We start from the raw sequence: 16806 nt of genomic DNA, 5'->3' as shown, positions 1-16806 counted from the left end.
GCCACATCGCCATCAGGTCTACAATTCAGGCTGCTCAAGATGCGATTTAGGTGCCTTGATCATTCTGGGGGAGCACTTCAATACGCACCAGACGCATTATAGTAGTGTGTTGTGTCCGGCACAACATGGGCACAACAGAGAGGGGTGCCACTTTAAAAAGTCCCATCCACATCTGCCATCCACATTGAGGAGGTGGAGGAGGAGGAGGCAGAGGAGGAGGAGGACAAACCCATGGCCAGAGCATTGGCTCACCTGGCTGCTAGTGAGGCCAGGGAGTCACTGATATGTGAACAGTTCTCCTAACATCAGAAAGTGTGAACAATCCAGTCCTCAGACCACCTGGAAAGAGCAGTGCCAACATCAGCACCCACCCCCCCCACCACCAACTCTCTGCACAAAACAGTCCAGCAAGTACACATACACTCACTGTAAAGTGACCCAGTGGGTGGCATCAAGTATAACCGTTCATGGTGAAGCTCATGAAACGGCCCTATCACAAAAGCCAGTCAAGAATGGGCAAGACGTGGCAGTAGTGGTGAGAATGATAACATTTAATATGAATATAAAAAAAACCAAATAATAATGGAAAACATGACAGTCTGTCAGGCACCCTTGCACATACTCTTCGTGATCACAAATCCTTAGGCCTTCTCTTCCTACCTCTTCTACGTGGTGCATCCCCTGTGGCTGCAGCAGATATAATGGCAGGTTGTTCATGTTCATGCCCTGACTGCTCAGGTGCTTTCGGCCAATGCCCTCTGGGTTTCGGTGCCTGTGAGGGCCCCGCCATAGACTGCTCCACCTGCACCTATGCAGGGGCAAACTCGGCCACCTGGAGAGGAGGCAGCATTGCGGGTACTGGTTGAGAGGGTGACAATGGATGAGACATGGGAGTGCTTTGAGTGGCGTCCCCACTTCCATGTCCCCTTTTGCCATCATCCCTCTCCTGGGCCAGGACCACATCATTCCTACCACTCTGATGGACAACAGTTTGGAGGACATGTGTGATGCCTTGTAAGACCAGTGCTAGTGTATCTGTCTGCTTGTTTAAGGCAGCAGAATGTTGCACACGGTGATTCGAAACGACCGTTGTCAGGGCCTGAATGGACTCATTTGTGAGCCATGCATGAAGCTCAATGGAGGCTGCCATTCTCTCCATCGCAGACATTCCTGCACTTACCTGTGCCGCCATTCCACTAATGCAGGAGTTGGACTCCTCTATCCTCTGCACTATTGTGGAAAGTGTGTGTGGCACCTGTTCCAGTACCTCACAAATGTGCTGCTTCCCTCGATTATTCTCCTTTTAAAGGATGGCCCCCAGGGTTCATCATCTGTGTCCAGCTGAGCAGAGCCTGGAGAGGAGTGCACTCACTGACGCGGACTCTCCATAGCTGCCCCTGCCACCAGTGTCTGCTCGTGCTCACTTGTGTGTGGTGACTCACCAGGTGCCTACCCAACTAACTGACTACTAGGACCCACCGAGCTGTGAGTATCTGCGCTGGTGGATGGCTCGCTATGATGTGACGGTGCACCCCCAGATGCCGGGAGCTCCTCTGAGGAATCGCCCTCTGCCGTCACTGTGGTTGTTGTTGAAGGGCCTGTAAGAGAACAGAAGGCAATATTAAGCATCATCACAGATGTGTCATGTTGCGATGAGCATACTGAGGTGTTCAACATTCTAAGCATTGTTAACATCAATTCATGTTGTGTGTGATGAATGTTAAAGTTGTGTCATCAGATGTTTGTGGGATGCCAGTTTCGGCCCCCCCGATGGACAGGCACTCGAGGGTAGGGCTGATTTCCAGGGCCTCCTGCTCCGCGTCCGTGAGAATCACTATTTGTTGTGGCCCCCCCTGCAGTCCTCGCCCTCTTGCGTGCATTCTGAGCTCTCTTCTCCTAGCAGGGGAGAAAGTACAGATGTGTGAGTGAGTGATGGTGAAGTAGCCAGTCGATGGATGCATTGCTTTGGGTGAGGCTGACTGTCAAAGAGATACATCAGAGGGTGAGTATGAGACAGAGACATCACATTGGATGAGGATGGGGGTGAGTGGTAGCGGCGGAGTGACTAATGGGGAGATGAGGAAGTGCTGAGGAAGTGCAGGTAAGTTGAGGATGAGCCTTAAGTGGGTGTGAGGAGTGATGTGATAGGGTAGAATTGGCAGTGCAGAATGAGTTGTGGGGGTCGGGGGCAGGCGTTAATGTGAAACACGGAATGCAGGAGAATCAGTAAGTGTACTCACTTTTGCTGACCAAGTTAGGTCATTGAAACGCTTCCTGCACTGGGCCCAGGAGCGGGAGATGTTGCTGCTGCTGGTGACCTCGTCTGCCACCTGAAGCCAGGCCATCTTGGTGGCAGAAGCAGGGGACTTCCTTCCGTCCGCAGGGTAAAACACTTCCCTCCTCCTCCTCACCTCGGCCAGTACTGCTGTAGCGAGGCATCATTAAATCTTGGAGCAGCCTTGCCCCTGTGCTTTCCATTGTGCCTTTTGGTGTTTGCTGCAGCAAAAGCCATTGGAGCAATGGCCCTTTAAATAGAGCCGCTCCAGTTGATAGCCTGTCATGTGGGTGCGCAGTCCGCCCACTGCGCAGCTTTCGAACGGCAAACCCGGAAGCTACGTTAAGGGCCACCAATTAACTTGCAATTGCGTGGGAAACAGTAAGATTTTATTAGTCAGGTTACCCGCGAGCCCATTGACACCCCCTCCGCTGCCATCCCACCGCCCTTTCAAAATCGAGCCCAATATGCCTGTATCACTTTTTGTCTTTATCTCTGTATCATTGTCTCCATAACTCACATATTATTCTGTATCCATATCTTGGTCCTCCTGTATTTATACTGCTGTACGTTTTTGTGATCTACGGCTACGAATTCCCTCGAAGCTGCTCCTGCTCCATTGCCATAACTTCACTGGAAGTTTGGTGGAAACCCAATTTACAGTGGTGGAACGGGAGCAGCTCCAAGGAAATTCCTGGCTTATAATTCTGTATCACTTTGTCTATAACTGTATTATGCTGTGTTTGCAACTCTATTGTTCTGTGTCCAAACCCCTATATTATTCTTAATCTATAACTCTATCATTCTGTATCTATGCCTCTTTTGTGTGAGTGTTATCTCTGGAGTCATCCAAGGTCCATCCTCCACCCTCTCCTATTTCTCTCTCCTCGCCGGCCTCCTATCTTCCACCCTTCGTAACTTCAGCTCATCCAAAACTCTGCTGCCGGTATCCTAACTCACACCAAGTCCCATTCTTCCATCATCCCTCTGCTCGCTGACCTACATCGGCTCCCGGTCCAACAATGCCTCAAATTTAAAATTCTCATCCTTGTGTTCAAATCTTTCCATGGCCTTGCCCCTCCCTATCTCTATAATCTCCTCCAGTCCTACAACCTTTTGTGAACTCTGCGCTCCTCCAATTCTAGCCTCTGGTGCATACGCAATTTACTTTGCCCCACCATTGGTGGCCATGCCTTCAGCTGTCTAGGCCCCAAGCTCTGGAATTCCCTCCATAAACCTCTCCGCCTCTCTCTCCTTCTTTAAGATGCTCCTTAAAACCTATCTCTTTGATCAAACGTTTGATCACCTATCCTAATATCTCCTCATGTCGTTTGATAACGCTTCTGTGAAGCGCCTTGGGACATTTTACTACATTAAAAATGCGATATAAATGCAAGTTGTTGTTGAGTGCAGGTTTATCCCTGTTACTATTGGGTACAGAGTGTGTAGGTTGTGTGGATACAGGTTTATTAATGGTATTGTTGGGTACTATTACATTAGGCTCAATTTTCTTATGCAGCTCATACACAGTTAATATTAATTTCAATAATGTACCTTTACCTATTTATTTTTTCATAACATAATCTATTTTGATCCATAATTGAGAGGGACTTTTACTCGGGGCGACCTACCTGTTGTTGCAGTTGGAATTGATGGTTCTATATCGGTTGGACCAGCAGTCATTCTTGCAGACAGAGGGCTGGACAACTCTTGAACATCCTGTGGCAAGTGTCAGACTGTTCAGGTCACTCAGGGTTAAAAGCTCTATGGAAAAAAAAACATTAATTGGTGGTAAGTGGAAGTGGCTAGGAATACAAACCGTATATTGAGACAGATAGTAGATAAATGTTTAATGAAAGTACATTCAGTGAATTTACCACAGACAGTTTCCCTGAAAATAAGCTTGTGAACTGGTCCAGGAAGTGTGGAGGTCAAGTTATATTGTTGATTGGGCAGCATAACAAATAGATGTGGCTGAACGCAATTGTAAAAGAAAAAATTCTGCACTTTGACCCTACCTCACAAAATCTACAAGTTTTAAAACCCAAGCTCTACATTACCCATCTCTAATTCTTGATTTATCTCCAATTCTATCCTTTTTCTAACCTTGCAGTATGGGGTTTGGCCCATGATCTCGATTTCAGAATCATAGAATCATAGAATGGTTACAGCACAGAAGGAGGCCATTTGGCCCATCGAGCCCGTGCCAGCTCTTTGTAAGAGCAATCCTGTTAGTCCCATTCCTCCGCTCTTTCCCCGTAGCACTGCAAGTTTTTTTCCTTCAAGTATTTATCCAATTCCTTTTTGAAAGCCATGATTGAATCTGCTTCCACCGTCCTTTCAGACAACGCATTCCAGATCATAACTACTCACTGCGTAAAAAAGCTTTTCCTCATGTCGCCTTTGGTTCTTTTGCAATCACCTTAAATCTGTGTCCTCTGGTTCTCAACCCTTCCGCCAATGGGAACAGTTTCTCTTTATTTACTTTATCTAATAATAAAAATTACCAGACGCTGAGGAGGAGAGAGTTAGGTGAGTCGACAGGTAAACAGATTGGAAAATTGGGGTATACTTCTTTGACTTACTGGAAAAGTCTATCAATAACTATATATCGGACATGCACAAACCCTAGAGGCATCTATCAATCACTGTGTATCAGACATGCACAAACCCTCAAGGCACCTATTAATCAATGACTTGTCTTTTTAGAATCATAGAATGATACAGCACAGAAGGAGGCCATTTGGTCCATCGTGCCTGTGCCAGCTCTTTGCACGAGCTATCCAATTAGTTGCACTCCCCTGCTCTCTCCCCATAGCTCTGTAAATTTTTCCCCTTCAAGTATTTATCCAATTCCCTTTTGAAAGTTATTATTGAATCTGCTTCCACCACCCTTTCAGGTAGTGCATTCCAGATCATAACAACTCGCTGCATTGATTTATTTCTCCTCATCTTGCCTCTGGTTCTTTTGCCTTAAATCTGTGTCCTCTGGTTACTGACCCTTCAGCCACTGGAAACAGACTTGTTTGAGCTTGTTTCTGGCTAACACCATTTCTCAACTGACCTGATACATTGAGAGCCCATTGGTGGTTCCTGTGAACACTGTGTTGGATGAGTCTCATTGCAGTCTCCACACACTCTGCAGCTCGCACCACAGTCCTGGTCACTGCTGTAGGCTGCTTGAAGAAGATCAGGAGGCCTGAAGGAGTTAGAGATGCTTTACTAATTTTTTCTTTGCTGCTAAAATAGAAGAAAAAAAAATCTGATGTGTTTCACAAAGGCCATGAGTCAGTTGGATAAACTTGAGGCTTGTTATTACCTGTAAGTTTTCTAAAATCCCTTCTTTTGTGCGAGTTTATCAAGATGTGGGGTGGCCAGGGTGATCAATGTAATTTTACAACAACTTCATCACCCTGATAATGCACCTCATCGAATATCTACTTATTAGGTAGTGCAAGCTACCATTTCTTACTCTCTATCCTCGCTGTTGCAGTTGCCAAATTAGCACTTAAGAATAGCCATGAGTGGGATGAATTTCTATGAGCGTTCTCCCGCTCATCTGCCACTCGACAGAAGAGCCATGGAAATCTGAGCAAAATAGCCAGAAATTAGCCCGCATGGTGTCCAAAACCCGGCCAGTGGTCTTTTCCTTGTGTTTGCAGGCTAAGGAGTTCAAACCTGGGTCTTGAGGACTAGAAAAGCTGTTCCATGATTGGCGTATTTAGACCAATGAAAGGTAGCATTTTTGTACCAGCAAGGGAGCGGCTTCCAGGCACGGGAAGTTAAAAGAGGCTGAAAGAACTTCCATCTTGTGAACTTTGGGATAGCAGAAAGAGAAGTAGGGAGATTACAGTGCCGAACTGTAGTAGAGAAAGTGGAAGAGCAGGCCAGAGCAGGGAAAACAAAAAGTTGTAAGGTGGAGTTTTTTGTGGCGTTAGATGGTTTAGATTTTTACTAAATAGCAGTATTTCAATTATTTTGCAAATGGGAGGCTTGATTTTTAATGTAGGAGTGAAGATTTTGTACATGGGGGCTTCGATTTTTAGCATAGGGAGACTTTGGACTTTTAATGTGAGGGTCTGGGATTTCTAGTGTAGGGGGTTGGACTTAGTGTAGGGGCCTTGCATTTTTATCTTGCAATGGGCTTAGATTTTTAGACATCAATGTAGACATTACTCAATAATTGTGGCCCATGGATCCAGTGCCTCAATTAGAGGACATTTTGTGCAGTGGATCTGGAGCTAGTCTGTGGAGACTGTTTTAGACTGTTCAAATACAGTGCCTACATCATGCAGGAATTTTCACTTCTTCTGTGCATTAAAGACCAGATAAAATGATAATGCTTGGCCAGGGTGCAGCAATGTCTCAAGAAATATCTTGCATGTCAAACTTGAGAAGTTACGGCTTTTTGCATGAGAGCCGAGAATGTTAAAGGTGACCTGATAGATGCCCTCAAGATTATAAATTGAGTGCTGATGAGGTAAATAACAATAGATTGTTTCCAGTTGTCGATGAGATGGTGATGAGGGCAAATATAAAATAATCACAAAAACAATGTAAGGGAGATTGGGAAAAAAAAGTTCTTTACACAAATAGTGGTTAGGATGTGAAATTCTCTGCTGTAAATGGTTGTTAAAACAGAGTTCATATTTCTTTTTAAAAAGGGAATTAGATAGTTGTTTGGAAAAGAGGAACATTTTATCATTTTCTCAACTACTTTAGTTAGCTTCAGAACTGGAGGCGCAAATCTATCATATTAGGTTATTTATGAGATTATACATCTTATTGGTCAAGACACTGGGACTACCTTTTACTCTTTCTTATTAGTGTCATGCAGCTTTTACTGTCGACATAGAAGGAACTTGGTTTCACATCACATCAAAAGTAGGTGAAGTGCTGTGTTGTCAGAGGTGCTGTCTTTCTGATGAGATATTAAACCAAGGTCCTTTCTGCCCTCTCTGGTGGATGTAAAAGATCTATTTCAAATAAGAGCAGGGGAGTTCTTCCAGTGTCTGCACCAACGTTTATCCCTCAACCAACATTTTTAAGAAAGCAGATTATCTGGTCAGTTATCTCATTGCTGTTTATGTGACCTTGCTGTGCAGAAATTGGCTGCTGCATTTCCCTACATTACAACAGTGACTCCACTTCATTGGCTGTGAAGCACTTTGGGATATCCTGAGGTTGTGAAAGATGCCATATAGATGAAACTTCTTTCTTTCTTTCTTCATCATTGTGGTGAGCAGTGCCAGTTTTAGGAATAAGCTGAAGTTCAGGGCAAATTAATTAACAACAGTAGACAATAAATAAAAAACTGCTTGGGGAGAAATGACCAACAGAGTTCAAGCGGCTCTGTTTTGAGTTCCATGTTCTTCACACTATTCACGAATGATGTGGAGAATCTTAATTCTTATAATATTAGCAGATGTGCTGATGACATCAAGATATGTGGCACATAATGAATACAAGGGAGAATGAGAGCATCTAACTAGAGTGGGACCAGTTAAGTAGATGAACTATGAAATGGCATAACGTCTTTTAATGCAAATTAGATTAAGGGATGCTATGACTGTTGGAATGTGACAATATGTTGATTAGCAAAGCTGGAAATGGGGAATGATTTGGTTATCATTATTAACAGTTCACTGGCTATCCATTCAGTGTGAAATAATATCAGCAAGATTAATTCTGAACTGGAATCATCGCAAGAGCATTTGACTCAGTCAAGACAAGCTATTCAAATCATATAAATTGTTGGTGAAGCCAGTCCGAGGACAGGGTTACTTAGGCCATTACTCACACATCTCTGCTCTCTTTATACGCTCTGTCCACCATTTTGATAGCTTCCTGTACAGCACTGTGTACAAACGGACTGCCCAGGGATTTCTCAGAACCTGTTCACACAGGAGGAACACAGCCACTCAGTTTAAACTCATGAAAATTCCACAGCCAATCTGACATTTCAGCTCATTTCATCATTTAGTGAATTTGTAAATTAATATTACAAGGGGTGTTGTCGAACAGACCATTTGGCTGCTCAGGATAGTTCAGTTAATTTCAGTCAACAGTATTTTAACATATGAAAAACAATCAGAAATACATTCTTGAAGCAACAGCTTTTATTTTGGAATGGGGGGAAAGAAAGAGTTGAAGGTTTGTGAGGGGTAAAGATTATTAATGCTGGGGAATGGTGCTCTTTTCCACCTCTCCCACTCTTCAGCCCCCATACCTTGTCCTGAAGGGCCCACGACTCACTCAGAATCTTTTCTCCACATTGTTAAGAAATTGTTTGGGGCACTTCTGCCCCTTTTAAAGCAGGCACCTCCTTTTTGAGTTGCTGAAGTGGGTGTTTCACTACCTCATTGCCTCATTTCCCTTGTCTGAAGTGGCTGGCCATTTCATGTGGCAAGAATCATGCCAGGAGCCTACCCAGAATATTCAGTGAGCTACAACCTAGCAAAATAGATGTGTAGCCCTCACCATCTTCCAGCACAAAGAGGAAAATCCAGGCCTTGATCTCATTTCCATAATTGGATTTCTTCAGTGCGAGAAGATACCAATTAAGTTATAAAGTTATTCACTTTTCAGCATTTGCTTATTTTTATATTTTAAAAATAATTAATACTTTTATTTTTCCCTTCTACAGGTGTAATATTCCCTCTGTCTATCTGCTTTCCCCTTCCCAACATGAACACTCCACAAGTCTGGGAGCAGAGGCTTTTACATTTTTTCATGCTGGCTGTTTAGATTTCTTTGCCCACCCCCGCCCCATTGATAAGTTTTACTGGTCTCTGAAGCTCCCCCTCCAGGGATGCTGTAATCCCCTTCCCCTCCTATCCCGAGATGTTTTACTGCCTCTCCCCCCTGCTGCCGGTCTTCCCGCTTTCCCTCACTCAGGTGGTTTCCCTGTCCTCGCTACCCCTGCCTGGTGGACTGGCAGTGTGTTAACATTTTTGTATACACTAGCAGTAAAGCTCAAACTAAGACTGTATGCTTTTTGGAATCTTGGGTGTGTTAGAATGCATTAAAACTGAACAGGCTGAGGCTCTTTTCTCTAGAAAAGAGAAGACTGAGAGGTGACCTGATAGAGATTTTTTAAATCATGAAGGGGTTCAATAGGGTAGATGCAGAGAAGATGTTTCCACTTGTGGGGGCATCCAAAACCAAGGGCCATAAATATAAAATAGTCACTAATAAATCCAGTAAGGAATTCAGGGGAAACTTCTTTACTCAGAGAGTGCTGAGAATGTGGAACTTGCTACTACAAGGAGTAGTTGAGGCAAATAGTATAGATGCATTTAAGGAGAAGCTAGATAAGTACATGAGAGAGAAAGGAATAGAAGGATATGTTGATCAGATGAAGTAAGGTGGGAGGAGGCTCGTGTGGAGCATAGACCTGTTGGGTTGAATGGCCTGTTTCTGTGCTGTAAAATTCTATGTAACTAATGCACAATCGAGTGACCAGTTGTGCAAATCAACCAATCTGAAAGCATCTGCTGCTCAACTTAGTAAGGAGTTACCTAGTGAATATAAATGGTGAACGATCAGTGTATTGAGCTGTGGAGCATGCAATTTCTGTGAGAAATGGAGGAAGGGTGCAGAAGCATTCAACATCATCCTGATTTAAAACAGCTCAGAGACACATACTCTGAAAGATTTAGTGATTCAGAAAGAAGAGAGTAACTTGTCAAGAGGACGCAGAAGGGCTAGCTACTGCCGAAGGGAGGCATTAGGCACCAAAGATCTTGCCGAGTTGCTTTGTGTTTCTAATCTCAAAGGACCTGCTGTACGGGGCGGGGGGGGGGGTGGGGGAGTAGAAAAGTCAGGAGAGCAATAGTGATAGGGGATTCTATAGTTAGGGGAACAGACAGGCGTTTCTGTGGCCGCAGACGTGATTCCAGGATGGTATGTTGTCTCCCTGGTGCCAGGTTGAAGGATGTCACTGAGCGGCTGCAGAACATTCTGAACAGCCAGAAGTCGTGGTCCATATAAGTACCAACGACATTGGTAGAAAGAGGGATGAGGTCCTGCAGGCAGATTTTAAGGAGTTAGGAAAGAGATTAAGATGCAGGACCTCAAAGATAGTAATCTCCGGATTGCTCCCGGTGCCATGCGCTAGCAATTATAGAAATAGGAGGAAAGAGCAGATGAATGCGTGGCTGGAGAAATGGTGCAGCAGGGAGGGCTTTAGATTCCTGGGGCATTGGGACCAGTTCTGGGGAAGGTGGGACCAGTACAGGCTGGACGGGTTGCACCTCAACGGAGCTGGGACCAATGTCCTCGTGGGGAGGTTCGGTAGTATTGTGGGGAGGGTTTAGTCTAATTTGGCAGGGGGGTGGGCACCAGGATGTAGCTTTGGAAAGTAGAAACAAGGTGCACAAAGGATTGGGAGAGAAAGATAGCACTAGAACAAGAAACAGTATGGTAGTAGATAGGAACAGAGTAAGAGAGAGTACAAGAAAGTCTAAGACTGGTTTGCAGTGCATGTGTGTAAATGCACAAAGCGTGGTAAACAAGGTTGGTGAGCTGCAGGCGCAAATAGCCACATGGTATTACGATGTTGTGGCGATAACGGAGACCTGGCTCAAAAAAAGGCAGGATTGGGTACTAAATATTCCTGGAATCCAAGTGTTCAGGAAAGATAGGGAAGGAAAGAAAGGAAGGAGGGTGGCAGTATTGATTATGGAGAGAATTGCAGTGCTGGAGAGAGAGGATGTCCTGGAGGGGTCAAGGACAGAATCTATTTTGTTAGACTTAAGAAACAATAGAGGTGCCATTATACTACTGGGTGTACTTCGATAGGCCACCAACTATTGGGCAGGAGATAGAGGAGCAAATTTGCAGGGAAATTACAGAGAGGTGCAAAGGCCATAGAGTTGTGATAACGGGGGACTTCACGTACCCTAATATAGACTGGGATAATAATAATATAAGGGGCAAAGAGGAGGAGGAATTTTTGAAGTGTGTTCAGGAGAACTGTCTTGACCAGTATGTTTCTGGCCCAATGAGGAAGGAGCCATTGCTGGACTTGGTTCTGGGGAATGAGGCGAGCCAAGTGGAGCAAGTGTCAGTGGAGGAACATTTAGGGAACAGTGATCATTGTATCATAAGGTTTAGAATAGCTATAGAAAAGGACACGGACCACTCTAAAGTAAAAATACTCAATTGGAGGAGGGCCAATTTCAGTGGGATGAGAACAGATCTGGCCCGGGTAAATTGGAATCAAAGATTGGCAGTTAAAACTGTAACTGAACAATGGGTGGCCTTTAAGGAGGAGATGGTTCAGGTACAGTCTAGGTACATTCCCACGAGGGGGAAAGTTAGGGCAACTAAAGCCAGAGCTCCCTGGATGACAAAAGAGATAAAGAGTAAGATGAAGCGGAAAAAAGGGGTGTATGACAGATGTCAGGTTGATAACACAAGTGAGAACCAGGCTGAATATAAAAAGTTCAGAGGAGAAATGAGAAAGGAAATAAGGGGGCAAAGAGAGAGTATGAGAATAGACTGGTGGCAAACATAAAAGGGAATCCAAAAGTCTTCTATAGGCATGTAAACAGTAAACGGGTAGGAAGAGGAGGGGAGGGGCCAATCAGGGACCAAAAAGAAGATCTGCTCTTGGAGGCAGAGGGCATGGCCGAGGCACTAAATGAGTACATTGCATCTGTCTTTACCAAGAAAGAAGATGCTGCCAGAGTCTCTGTAAAGGAAGATGTAGTTGAAATACTGGATGGGCTAAGAATTGATAAAGAGGTGGTACTAGAAAGCCTGGCTGTACTTAAAGTAGATAAATCACCCGGTCCGGGTGGGATGCATCCTAGGTTGCTGAGGAAAGTAATGGTGGAAATTGCGAAGGTACTGGCCATAATCTTCCAAACATCCTTAGATATGGGGGTGGTGCCAGAGAACTGGAGAATTGCAAATGTTAAACCCTTGTTCAAAAAAGAGCGTTAGGATAAACCCAGCAAATATAGGCCAGTCAGTTTAACCTTGGTGGTGGGGAAACTTTTAGATCGATAATCTGGGTCAGAATTAGCAGTTACTTGCACAAGTGTGGATTGATTAGGGAAAGCCAGCATGGATTTGTTAAAGGCATATCGTGTTTAACTAACTTGATAGAGTTTTTTGATGAGGTAACAGAGAGAGTAGATGAGGGCAAAACGGTTGGTGTGGTGTATATTGACTTTCAAAAGGCGTTTGATAAAGCCGCATAATAGGCTTGTCATCAAGATTGAAGCCCGTGGAATAAAGGGGGCAGTAGCAGCATGGATACAAAATTGGATAAGTAACAGGAAGCAGAGAGTAGTGGTGAACAGTTGTTTTTCGGACTGGAGGGAGGTCTACAGTGGTGTTCCCCAGAGGTCGGTACTGAGACCAATGCTTTTCTTGATATATATTAATGACTTGGACTTGGATGTACAGGGCACAATTTCCAAATTTGCAGATGACACAAAACTTGGATGTGTAGTAACAGTGAGGAGGGGAGTGATAGACTTCAAGAGGATATAGACAGGCTGGTGAAATGGGCAGACACGTAGCAGATGAAATTTAACCCAAAAAATTGCGAAGTGATACATTTTGGTAGGAAGAACGAGGAGAAGCAATATAAACTAGAGGGCACAATTCTAAAAGGGGTACAGGAACAGAGAGATCTGGGAGTATATGTACACAAATCATTGAAGGTAGCAGGGCAGGTTGAGAAAGCAGTTAAGAAAGCATACGGAATCCTGAGCTTTATAAATCGAGGCATAGAGTACAAAAGCAAGGAAGTCATGATGAACCTTTATAAAACACTGGTTCGACCACAATTTCAATATTCTGTCCAGTTCTGGGCACCGCATTTTAGGAAAGATGAGAAGGCCTTAGAGGTAGTGCAGAAAAGATTTATTGGAATAATTCCAGGGAAGAGGGACTTTAGTTATGTGGATAGACTGGAGAAGCTGGGGTTGTTCTCGTTGGAACAGAGAAGATTGAGAGGAGGCTTGATAGAGGTATTCAAAATTATGAAGGGTCTAGGCAGAATTGATAGAGAGAAACTGTTCCTATTGGCGGAAGGGTCAAGAACCAGAGGACATAGATTTAAGGTGATTGGCAAAAGAGCCGAAGGTGACATGAGGAAAAATATTTTTACACAGCGAGTGGTTCTATGATCTGGAATGCACTGCCTGAGGGGGTGGTGGAGGCAGATTCAATCGTGGCTTTCAAAAGGGATCAGGAATTAATACTTGAAAGGAAAAAATTTGCAGGCCTACACGGATAGGGCAGGAGAGTGGGACTAGCTGGATTGCTCTTGCATAGAGCCTGCATGGACTCGATGGGCCTAATGTCCTTCTTCCATGCTGTAACCTTTCTATGATTCTATGACCCTCTATGAACTGGAAGATCCTTTCTGAACATGTTATTGCCCCTTTGCAGAGCACATTGCAAACAGTTGGTACACCATTTTTACAATGCTGTGCAGCGAGTTCTCAGCTCAGCAGACTGCCACCAAATAGTATGTTGCATCAGTGATGTTTGCAGGCGAGACTTCAGGCACGCATTGAGCACAGTTACTTTTCCAGGTGCTAGCCCTTAAATTACTCAATTTATTGAGTTCAGTTTCACAACTTGCCATGGTGGGATTTGAACTCACAATCTCTCGGTTGCTGGTGCAGCACCATAATCACAAGGTTACTGTACCCCGTTACAGTCAATAATGTTCTCTTGCATAAAGCCCCGTCAGCCTCTCCCATTCCTGCTGCATCATGAAGCTGAATTTAATGTAGTCCCCAGCACCAGGGGGGTAATTTTAATCCCCAAGAACGGGTGGGTTGGAGTCGGGCGGGAGGTGGAAATTCCAGTTTCTGCGATCGCGACTGTAACCTGGCTCCAACGCTCCCACTTCCAGGTTTAATGTGGGAGCATTTGGATGTGCATGCGCATCCGATTCCCAATCACTGATGGCGGGCGGGTCGTTAGTGGGGCAATTTTCCTAGTTGAGATACTTGAGATAAGTTTTTTTTAATTGATTCTGAAGCTGATTCCAATTTAACGTCATCAGCACGGGTTTCCCGGGGCTTCTGAATCTCGCCAGTGAAATGGAGGCGACAGATGCCTGAGACCACCTGCCGACTCAATCTGAGCCTGCGTAGGCACAAAGTTAATTTGGCCCTTTAAACCTGTGATTGACCCATCTCAATAAAAGCTCAGGTGTTGCAGCTGGTCTCAGGCAAACATTTGGCTGAGAGTTCCTGTGTTGAGACATTTTTAGCAAAACTTTGGAGCCTCTCAAATTGACAAGATCAGGATGGGGGCACAATGGATGTATTCCAGAGGACATCTGAGGAGGAGGAGGAAAATGACCATCCAAGGCAGTCACATCGTGTGTGTTGAGATCTGCAGGTGCACAAGAGAAAGGTGCACAACAGAGATTTGGAGAGCAGCAGAGAGGGGAACAACAGAGGGCCCGAGGTCACAGGAGGAACTACCCACTTGAGAGGGTATACAGGCAGAGGCTGAGTTTTCTGGACCTTTCTGAGGAGCAGAGCCTACGCAGGCTCAGATTGAGTCGGCAGGTGGTCGCAGGCACCTGCAGCCTCCTTGAGGAAGAGCTGTTCCCTGCTGGACCTGGTGGCCACGCACTGCCTGTCACAGTAAAAGTAATCACTGCCCTCAATTTCTTTGCCTCTGGATCCTTCCAGGTTGCCACCAGTGACATCTCCAGGGTGTGTCTGTCGCCTGCAAATAAGTGTATAAGGCAAGTGACGATTGGATTGTTTGCCAGGGCATCCGATTACGTGAACTTCCCCTGCGACGACAATTGTCAGAATGAACGGGCAGTGGGTTTTGCCTCTCTGGCTGGCTTCCTCTCGGGTCCAGGGTGCAATTGATTGCACACACGTGACAATCCGAGGACCACCACATGAGCCAGGAGTCTTCATAAAGTGAAAGGGATATCACTCCATCAATGCACAGCTGGTGTGCAACCACGAGAAACGAGTTATGTAGGTATGCACCAGATTCCCTGGCAGCTGTCATGACACGTTCATTCTGTGCCAGTTCTACATTCCAGACCTCTTCCAAACAGGTGACAGACTTAAGGGCTGGCTCGTTGGAGACAAGGGAAATCCCCTGCAAACTTGGCTCATGACACCTGTGAGGAACCTCACCAATGAGGCACAAGAGCGATACAACCAGAGCCACGTGACAACCAGGTATGTCACAGAGCAAGCCATAGACATGTTGAAGATACACTTCAGGTGCCTGGAAAGGGCCAGAGGTGCCCTTCATTACTCACCAGTGAGGGTCTCCAGAATAATCGTGGTGTTCTGCGTCCTGCCCAACAACGTGTAGCAGAGGGGTTTAGAGATGGAGGAGGATGGAGGCACTCGTCAATCGTCCACTGTTGGTGACAACATTGAAGAAGAGGAAGAGGATGAGGATGACATGGACGGGGATGATGACGAGGAGGAGAAATATGAAGATGGGGCACTCATCACCAGACCAACTGCACATTGCTGCCCAGGATGCCAGGGATGCCCTCATCTCTCACAGTGGCAAAAGAGAGACATGAGCTACTCAGGCCCGTTGGCACATCCACCTCACACCCCCCACCCCTTTGCACAAAACAGTCCTTGATACATGCAAACACACATTGAACACCCGCCCAACGTGTACCGTCATTTATTGGCATTCATCGTGAAACAAATGAAAAAGGGTGACTTAACACTTGGGACGCAATAATGGCATGGCGTGGATGTGGTTCCAATCAATACATTTAATGTGCCATTATAAAAAAAAGGCAACTTAACAACATAACATTTCTTCACACACCCTTGTGCACACCCTTGGTGAACTACAATTGCTTGAACTTACGCTTCCTACCACTTCTACGTGGTGTATCCCCTGTGGCTTTAGAGGCAGTGGCAGGCTGCTGAGGTCCCTGCCCTGACTGCTGAGATTCTTTGGGCCTACGGCCTCTGCGTTTTGGAGCCCTTGGGCCCCGGCAAAGACTGCTCCAACTGTACTTGTGCAGGGGCAAACTTGGCCATCGGGAGGGGCGGCAGTATTTCAGGTACTGGTTGAGGGCGGGAAATGGAAGTGGGAACTCCACTCAAAATGGTCCCATGTCTCACATTTTGCCATCATCCCTCTCCCTGGCCAGTGCTACATCATTCCCACCACTCTGCTGGACAGCAGCTTGGTGAACATATGTGTTGCATTATAAGGCCACAGATAAGGTATCTGTCATCCTGTTGAAGGCAGCAGACATCTCCTGCACGGCCGTGGTCATGGCCTGCATAGACTCATTTGAGAGCCATGCTTGAAGCTCCACGGAGGTGGCCGCTCTCTTCATTGCAGACATTCTCGCACTTACCTGCGACATCAATCCACTAATGTTGGAGTTGGACTCCTCCATTCTCTACGCCATTGTGGCACATTTTCCAGTACCTAGCGATGGTGCAGTTGCACCTCAATCATCCTCATTCTTAATGATGAACCCCGAGGTTCAGCATCTGTGCCCAGCTAAGCAGAGCTTGAAGAGGAATGCGCCC

The 16806-nt window shown here is 45.5% G+C and overlaps 1 protein-coding gene across 8 annotated transcripts in view; it reads right to left on the bottom strand.

The window, feature by feature from the left end:
• LOC137344879 (eosinophil peroxidase-like) overlaps nt 1-16806 on the bottom strand; it is a 57485-nt gene that overhangs the window by 26663 nt on the left and 14016 nt on the right. For 3 of the 8 annotated variants that reach the window (XM_068008116.1, XM_068008121.1, XM_068008117.1), the window contains exons 3-6: nt 15549-15653; nt 8076-8169; nt 5340-5474; nt 3907-4039 (exon numbers count right to left, since the gene is read on the bottom strand). In XM_068008116.1, coding sequence (XP_067864217.1) covers nt 3907-4039; nt 5340-5474; nt 8076-8169; nt 15549-15653 — 467 coding nt within the window. Of the gene's footprint in view, nt 1-3906; nt 4040-5339; nt 5516-8075; nt 8170-15548; nt 15654-16806 lie in introns of those variants that run through there. The other 5 variants (XM_068008118.1, XM_068008119.1, XM_068008123.1 and 2 more) reach the window with 4 other exon arrangements.

This window comes from Heptranchias perlo, chromosome 28 (genome assembly GCF_035084215.1).
Source record: "Heptranchias perlo isolate sHepPer1 chromosome 28, sHepPer1.hap1, whole genome shotgun sequence".
Lineage (NCBI taxonomy): Eukaryota > Metazoa > Chordata > Chondrichthyes > Hexanchiformes > Hexanchidae > Heptranchias > Heptranchias perlo.
This window is presented reverse-complemented; position numbering and strand designations above follow the sequence as displayed.